This window comes from Silene latifolia, chromosome 11 (assembly GCF_048544455.1).
Source record: "Silene latifolia isolate original U9 population chromosome 11, ASM4854445v1, whole genome shotgun sequence".
Classification (NCBI taxonomy): domain Eukaryota; kingdom Viridiplantae; phylum Streptophyta; class Magnoliopsida; order Caryophyllales; family Caryophyllaceae; genus Silene; species Silene latifolia.
In genome coordinates, this window is record NC_133536.1 from 145,178,568 (window position 1) to 145,187,431 (window position 8,864).

Genomic DNA, 8,864 nt, shown 5'->3' on the forward strand with positions numbered 1-8,864 from the left:
CGATACGGGTCTTGACGCGATCCAGGGTGACCTTAAGAGCGGTAAGCAGGCTGGCTAGCTGATCAGTTGTGACATCTCTGTTGTTATCATTGTTGTTGTGGTTGACAGACGAAGTTGAAGATGGGGCCATGGCTCTGAGGCTGAAAAATGGCTCACATTACAACTCAATCCGACACGGTTCCAAGACTGAACGCAGACAACACAGAGGACGAGACAAAGATCGACTCAACAAGACGGGGTGACCGTGTGTGGTACCTCGGTGCTGACTCGATTTATGACGTGACGGTGTTTGACTGAACCTTTGACACGAGTCCAATCATGACGGCGTGACGTTATTGGACGGGTCTCGTGGTGAGATGACTCATAAGTAAAGACCAATAAGTACGTTTGCTTTGACTCGATAGACACGAGGCGGAATTGGAATGGTGGACTGAAGTTTTCGAAAATAGAAATTTTCAAAAAGATTCATTTGTCGCTTTAATGGGCAGCTTCCGAAGATAAAGAGCCCCGCAAGTCGATCAGTTGAAAAGGGTTGTCTTAAGTTTATTTGCAAAAGACGGTTTGAGTTTTAGTCGGCTCGGGAAACAGTGTGTTGCTTCCCAAGACGGTTTTGAAATTCAAAATTGTATGTTTTGAAAATCGAGTTTGAAAAGGTCTCGGGGACGGTGTATGGTCCTCGGGATCCGAAAGTGTCTCGAGAAAAGGGTGTGTGCTTTTCTCGGGTTTTGAAAGAAAGCCATTGTCGGCGCGAAACGGGTTAAAATCCGTGTCTAGACGCGGCGATTATAACGGCGTAAAAAGGTGATTTGAAATGGTTATACAAAACCGGGTTTGAAAAATCGTCATTACGACGGCCTAGAAAGGCGTGTTGAAATGGTTATACAAAACCGGGCTTGAAAATCGTCATTACGACGGCCTAGAAAGGCGTGCATCGGTCGGCGAAAGACCGAGGTTTGAAATGGCCATTATAACGGCGCGAAAAGGGTGTTTTTGAAAGTTTGAAAATGACACGGAAGGACATATGATCAGGTAGCACATAAGCACTCACAGTTCATTATATTATGCATTATGCTGTCACGGGTTTTGGCTTAAAAGGGTGGGTTACACACCAAGCAATCAAACCCCGATTTGCGAGAGGGATACCAATCCAAACAAAATGTGTAAGGAGGGTGCACTAGCCTCGTGCTCGACAGTGAAGAAAGCTCTTTGACGAAACAGAAATGTGTAACGTCAATGATATGCTTGACTCAATCGGGATTCGAAATGCAGGGATGAGAAAACTCACGCCGACGAGACGAGCCAATTGGTCGAAAAAGGTTAAGTTGTGGGCCCGGACAAGGAACCCGATCATGACCGTAATATCAATTAATGCATTCCAACCAAGACCTCGTTCGAGTCTCACCATCTAGAAATCACAAAGACGTAAGTGTCCTAGTTTTCCCCAGCGGAGTCGCCAATCTGTGGACATGGCCCACCTGCGTATGCCCAGCCGATCTGTGGACAATGGCAGCGGTCTTTTTTGAAAGCCACGCTCGGCGGCGTAAAGGTGCTTTCGACCGGATCGTTTTAGATCGGTCGGTTTCGTCTCGGTAAGGGTCTCGAAACGATTAGAGATGTTCGGAGTCGCCACCAAGCATTTGTGGGATGCCTGGAACCCGTTCGAATTCCACTTTATACCTCGGTCAAATCGAAGCACAAAGCAGCGTTTGACATAGGTACTAAAGATAAGGAAATCGTCCCTCTTTAGCATCCTATCTCTAGAATAACTCTCGTACGCCCTGGATAAGGTCGTCCACTATCAAAATTTTCTGAGTAAGAGGTGAAGGTACGTATTGGGAAGCCCTTTAATCAGACACCCAATCCCGCCCGCGCTTAGCGGCCTCTACTGATCGATCTTGGTTGGTTGAATGCAAAAGTTGATAAAACGGTTTAAATGCATGAATGCGCATCCAGTGATTTAAACCTAACATGTGAGAGCTTTCTAAGTCGGTTGATTTAATCTAAGTATCAAGTATAAGATGTCGAGTTGGATTAATGGTTGATTTCCATGCAAGACGGAGATTAAACATCCATTTACCGTATTAGGTTTAGGGTGTATAACATGATCCATTTGTCTTAGTAAGGCATTTTGCAAATATGGTTTTGAATAATCGAATAGTCATCTGATCCGTCCTATATCCGGGCTAACCGGAGTCGGGATCGTCTTAGACTAATGTTGGAAGGGAACAGGCCCTGTACTAGACGGCTATAAGAGGCGCGGTGTAAGGGGCCTCCCTCTGGTTTTGAAAATGAGAAATGGGAGCCTGTTTAGGCGCGGGTTAGCCCACGGTTTATGTGCCGTGTTCTGACCTTTTAGAAAACGTTATAAAATGTGTTGAAAATGGGTATTTCAACCCGGTTTGATTTGAAAGGGTCGTTTAGACCGCATTTGTTGATTTGAAGAACTAGACTCGAATAATCATCATTATTTGATAATATTCGGTGTCGGGTTCGATTTGACAAACTTGACATGAATAGTTTTGAAAAATGATTATGGTCTAACTGTTTTAAGTCCATTTGAATGTTATTAGTCGATACTCGTCATCGTACCCGGGTTAAAATCCGGCATGGTATATAGAACCAAGGATGATTTTGTGTTGGTGACTAATATGTTTGTTTGGAAATGTAAAGAAATGAAATAAAAGGCTTTAAAATACCTTCTAAATATCATTAACCAAATATTATCACCGAAACACGGATTTAACCGTCATAGTATGAAGAACCAAGGGTGAAAATTGCTTTATGGTTAAAACATGTGCAATGAAATAAAAAGGGTTCGAAAATACTTGAAACGGTGAAAACCGATTACAAATATGAAAAATGGATTAAGGGAAATGACGAGAACAAACACGGTTGATTTCTGGTCTGAATACCTCATTTAGGCGCGAGCCAGTTGGCGACCTAAGGGGCTTCTGCCTCAGACCAAAAATCAGTTTTGGCTCGTTTATTCCATGTTTTGGTTCATGTTATGCATGTTTTAGCATGTTAGAGTCATGAAACAAATGAAAACATAATAAAAGAGGATTTTTACACCCTCATACTTACATGTTTGGTTATGGCGAGTGACCGACGTAAGTGTAACAACTCGTTTGATCAGAAAAAACGCGGTTTAAAACCGTTTTGGTAAGTAAAAGAGTGTTTTAAAGGTTTAGTGATGGTGTAGTGGTCGAAGTGGTCGGTCAAGTGATTTAATGCACGATGACGGTACCATACAATGTGTAAGGCTTGTATTTACGATCGGTAGGTCGTAAATACGCGTCGGATTGTGACTTAAGAAGTCGAGTCGAGAATTTTAAGGGAGAAAAGAGGGGGCGGACACTCGCGTAAGTCTTAAATGGGTGGCATTTGAGGGGTATTTATAGGAGAATGAATGGTTGTGTGAGTTTTGAGCGACGTGGCCACCTGGGCTGCTCAAAGAGGCGCGAGCCACGTCGCGGGTCTTCGAGCTGTGTTGTCGCTTTCACAACAAACATAATCATGATTTGTTCTATCCTAGGATTTGTAGTCATATGTTTGGTACTTGACCATTCATAAATCCGGGAAATCTTAGTATAGAAGGCTTTGAGATATTTTGTTTTTGTGGTTGACTTGGTTTGACTCGTTGTTGGAGTCGGGATTTGAATTTTTGAGTCGGTTTTTGGTCCGGTATCGGTTTTGACTCTAGTTAGTGTCATTGCGACCCCGTCGTCGTGCATTAAACACTCCAGGTATTTTTGAAATGTTTTGAAATGTTTTATTTTTGAAATCGTTTTAAGTTTTCCGACGTAAAGTTGTACACAAACTGTCGATCAAACGCTGCGATTCCCAAAGCATGTTGTAGTTCGATAATCATCGGGTGTTTGTTGGAGTCTCAGCAGATACTGGGTATCTACACTACCTAATTGTAGCCATGCAAGCCTACTTTCTTGGGAAGAAAATGAGCACCGTGCATTGGCTCACCACACCTCCTCCCCACCGGTTTTTCTAAGAGAAAAACATAGAGTTTTTCTCCATTATTCACTACTTCATATGATAATTTCTAGTGTAAGAAATCATCACTAATTCTCTCTACATCTTATGAAATATTAGAGAAATAAAATCTCCAAAATACTTCCCTTCTCTTGGCCGAATAAACAAGAGAGTAATATAATATTTTGGGTCAATTTTTAGCAAGATTAATAATATTACTAGTTCATTGTATTATTAATTATTAAGAGTTACACCTTGGGTATTCACTTTTGGGAGGGATTCTATTTGGATCCTTTGTTCATCCATTTTAAGGAAGCTCAAGAACAAGTGAGAAGGAGAACTCATTTGTGCCCAAAAATCCGAAACTCCCATAGTAAGAAAGACGATTTCTTCTCTATTCTTATTCAAGTTTGCATGCATAAGATCTAGTTTAATTTTATGACTAAATTAATATGTCACATATATGAATATGTTAAATAATGAGATTTATTTCCAACATTGCGTCCTTACTTCGAGTCTCATACAATTTCTGTGATAACTAACTGTCCTCTTAAGACTATCATGAGAAAACAAGAATTGTCAGGGAGGATGGCTAAATGGTCCGTGCACCTGAGCAGTTACGATTTGAAATTTGAACCTCGTACGGCCATAAAGTCTCAGGCTCTGGCAGATTTTGTGTCTGACTTCTGCCCGGCTCTTCAGACCCAGGCGGAACAAGACGTCCTGAACCTAGAAAAAGATAAAAAAGATCAAGTATGGGAGCTGCATGTCGACGGAGCCTCCAACGCAAAATTTGAAGGAGTAGCATTGGTCCTCAAGTCACCCCAGGGATATCTCATAGTCCAAGCCATACGATGTGAATTCAAAGCCACAAACAACGAAGCAGAGTACGAGGCATTGATCCCGGGTCTGAAGCTGGCTCTGGATCTGAAAATCAGACACCTCAAGGTTTACAGTGATTCTAAACTTATAGTTAACCATGTAAATGACTGCTATGAAGCCAGGGACTCCAGGATGATGGCCTATCTAAACGTAGCAAAGGAGTTGACCCTCAGATTTGCCACGTTCAACATCAAACAAATCCCCAGGGACCAGAACGCATAAGCAGATGCACTAGCGACCCTGGGGGCAACCATCAAAGCATGAGCCATATCCACAGTACCAATTGTCCACGTGCTAGAACCAACAATACCAAAACCTAAGCAGAAAGCAAAAGTGTTGTGCAGCACCAGCAGTGAAGAAAATACACCAGACTGGAGGAAACCGTACCTGGACTGGTTGCAGAACGATATCTTGCCAATAGATAAAAAGGAGGTAAGGATCTTCAGAATGAAAGCATCCAGATTCATACTAATTGATGGTGTCCTGTTGAAGAAATCCCTCGCTGGATCCAATCTCAGATGCCTGGATCGGGAAGAATCTCAGGCTGTTTTGCATGCTCTCCACAGTGGAGAATGTGGAAATCATGCAGGGAGCAGGAGCCTGTCCAATAAAGCACTGAGGCAGGGATACTTCTGGCCTACAATGCGCAAAGATGCCATGGAGTTCGCAAAAATATGTGACGCTTGTCAGAGGCACGCCCACGTCAGCCACCAGCCAGCAGAGCCTCTGCTTTAGGTTATCTCACCGTGGCCCTTCATGAAGTGGGGAATGGACATCTTGGGACCATTACCCAGAGCACCAGGAAACAAAATCTATATGCTCGCCATGACGGACTACTTCTCTAAATGGATAGAAGCAGAATCATTCTCCCATGTTACAGAGACCCAGGTGATATCTTTCATTAAACGCAGTATCATATGCAGGTTTGGCATTCCATCTGAGATTATATGTGATAACGGATCTCAATTTATCAGAAATAAGACATAAGCTTTTTGTGCTAGGTGGAATATCTCATTGCAGAAATCTACTCATAGGAACCCCCAGTCCAACGGACAAGCCAAATCCAGCAATAAAATTATCGTTGAAAACTTGAAAAAGAAGCTGGAAGAAATAGGGGGCAAATGGGCATAAGAGCTACCTCTGGTTCTCTGGGCTGACAGAACCACACCCAAGGTTAGAACGGGACAAACCCCCTTCAGCCTGGTGTTCGGAGCAGAAGCAGTCATTCCATCTGAAGTTAGGATCCCAACCCACAGGTACGGATGCATAACAGAAGACCGGAAACAGGTGGAAATGGCGAGCAGCCTGGACACGATAGATGAACTCAGAACCAGCGCCCAGATCAGGATGGCTTCCTACCGACAGACGGTGGCCAGAAGCTATAACAGGAATGTAAAAGTAAGAACCTTACAGGTAGGAGATCTGGTCCTGAGAAAAGTCTTCCAGAATACCAAGAACCAGCAAGCAGGAAAATTCGCCTACAACTGGGAGGGGCCATACCAAGTAGAAAGCATAGTTGGAAATGGAGCTTACCGACTCATGACTATGGAAGGACAAATGGTTCCCAGATCCTGGAATATCACCCACTTGAAAAAATATTTCACCTAAGTCACCAAATGGTCGCAAGAATCGGGTACTCGACTACTGAGATACTGACTCGGCCCAGGTTCTAGATATTGCTTTAAATATATCTCTGGCTCTGAATATTTTTCTGGTTCTGAAAATATTTCTGAATTTAACATTTTATGGTTCTGAAAACTTTTTGCACTTGTTCTGAATTTAAACATTTTTTTATTCTAAAAATGTTTTGCACATATTCCAAGTTCGACATTTTTTGGTTCTAAAATTTTTCGCACATATTTAGATTTTAACATTTTCTGGTTCTGAAATAACCCTACATGTATTCTGACCATAATATCTCCCAATTCTGAAATTTTTTCAAGTTATAAAACCTCTTTAAATGTTTTAAGTAAAGAAATTCCTTTTTGTAAATTTCTTTCAAGTAAATGGCCAAGTGAATAAAAATGCAAACTAATCTGGCAGAATCTGTATTCACTACAAAAGGCATGTGTCCGTGGCTAAGCACGTACAACCGGGACAATCAGTCTCCCGCGATGCATTAGCACCCACGCAAGCATGGCTTCTCTGAACGAGTGGGCGTACTAGACCCCTTAGCCAAGAATCGACAAATGATGGCCAAACAACCGACGTGCATGCACAAATCAAAGAACGCCAGAAACGGTACGACACAAAGATATAGCGGAAAATACTAAAGTTCAAAAGCAAAATATGTCTGGCCCTCCTGGACCAGACCAAAATACATCAAATTGTTCAAACTCAATAAGAATGTTACGCCCCGCAGGGCCAAAAATTAACTAAGCAAAGCGAAAGTTTTTTCATAACGCAGGAAAAGCTAATCTAGATCAATACGATCCGCATGACCTCACCGCCGAGTGTCGAGAGCGGGAGAAGTAACCTCTTCCTCAGCGCCTGGATCATCAGCAGAAACATTGCCTGCTCCCACCATGCCAGCCAACAGATCCAAACTCAGATCCTCAAGAAAATCAGCAGCAAGCTTCTCCTATTCAGCTTCCAAGTCCCAAGTCAAATGCTCTCCACTCTGGAACGCCTTTATGCACCCGATCTTCGTCTCCAAAGCAGCATAGGCAAGAGCATTCATTAAGGTGTCCCCAAGCTCAGCATTCTTCTATTTCAGCACCTGCACCTCGGCATCAGAAGCATGTTTCTCAGCATCAGCAGCAGATGTTTTGGCTTCGGCAGCACATTCCTTAGCCTCATTAGCACTCTTTTCAGCACCAGAGATCCGTCTTTCAACATCAGAAAGACTGCTCTGCAACTTCTGTTTCTGAGCAGCCTCCTCCAGCAGCAGATTCTGGGCCTTGTCTAATTTAGCTTGGATTTTGAGTTTGCTCTCCTCGGCTTCCTTCGTCTGCTTCCGGAGCTCCGCCTTCTCAACTTCCAAGAGAGGAACTTTCCTCCTCAGAAATAAAGACATCTGGAAAGACTGCCAACCTAGAACAGAGTATTAAAAAAAAAAAAACAAATATATATATATATATATATATATATATATATATATATATATATATATATATATATAATAAGATCATCTAAGTTCACCTCTTACATTTGAGTCCATAAGTTCCCTTTAGAGCCATTGGATGAGGAAGATGGAGGGTTGAGATTAAAAGCAAAAAGAAGGGATTAAAGCTCATTAAACCCACTCTCTCACTACCTATACTAATTAATCACTAACTCTCCCTAATTAACTACTAATTTAATATATATACTTTTCCAAACACCACTTCTCTCTCATATCTCATAATTTCACTCATTTTTTATCTCTCAAAAACCTCTCCTCTCTAAAAAAACCAAACAAATTCAAAAACCAAAAAATCCAAAAATTTCCCCCCCTTTTCTCTCCCACCCAACCCACCGGCTACCACCACCTCCACCTTCACCCTCCATCCCGACACCACCCACACTCACCTCCTCACAGCCACACCCACCACCCACGCTCACAACCTCCATCACCCGACACCACCTACCACCAACCCACCATCACACACCAAATCCGACACACCACCGCACAACAACAACAACAACGCCGACAACCACCACTACTCCCCCAGTCCCCCGGCAACCTCCACTGCACGACCACAAAAAAAAAACTACATCAGAAAATAAAAAAACGACATCACCAGTTCACCACCTTCTGACCACCACATCACTACCACACCACCATCACGTGCACACAGCCACCACACCACATTAACAACCACAATCCGACACACCACCACCCAACCACACCAACCACGTCGTCCTCATCTCCACCACCCCGACCTCTACCTGACACCCACACCACCTGACACCACGACCACCGCTACCACCCACATCCCCACCCACCACTGCCACCATCGACAACCAACATCATTGCCACCACCCGGAGCTCCCTCCCCCACCACGACTTTCCT

The 8,864-nt window shown here is 43.1% G+C and overlaps 1 protein-coding gene across 1 annotated transcript; it reads left to right on the forward strand.

The window, feature by feature from the left end:
- The first annotated feature begins 4,548 nt into the window (after window positions 1–4,548).
- Window positions 4,549–5,091, forward strand: LOC141614117 (uncharacterized). Its single transcript, XM_074432872.1, has one exon. It carries the CDS (start codon window positions 4,549–4,551, stop codon window positions 5,089–5,091), a length of 543 nt encoding a protein of 180 aa, XP_074288973.1.
- The last annotated feature ends 3,773 nt before the right edge of the window (window positions 5,092–8,864 follow it).

Bases quoted from the DNA above. Each gene is read 5' to 3' on its own strand.
- LOC141614117 (XM_074432872.1), top strand. From the start codon at position 4,549: ATGAGAAAACAAGAATTGTCAGGGAGGATGGCTAAATGGTCCGTGCAC.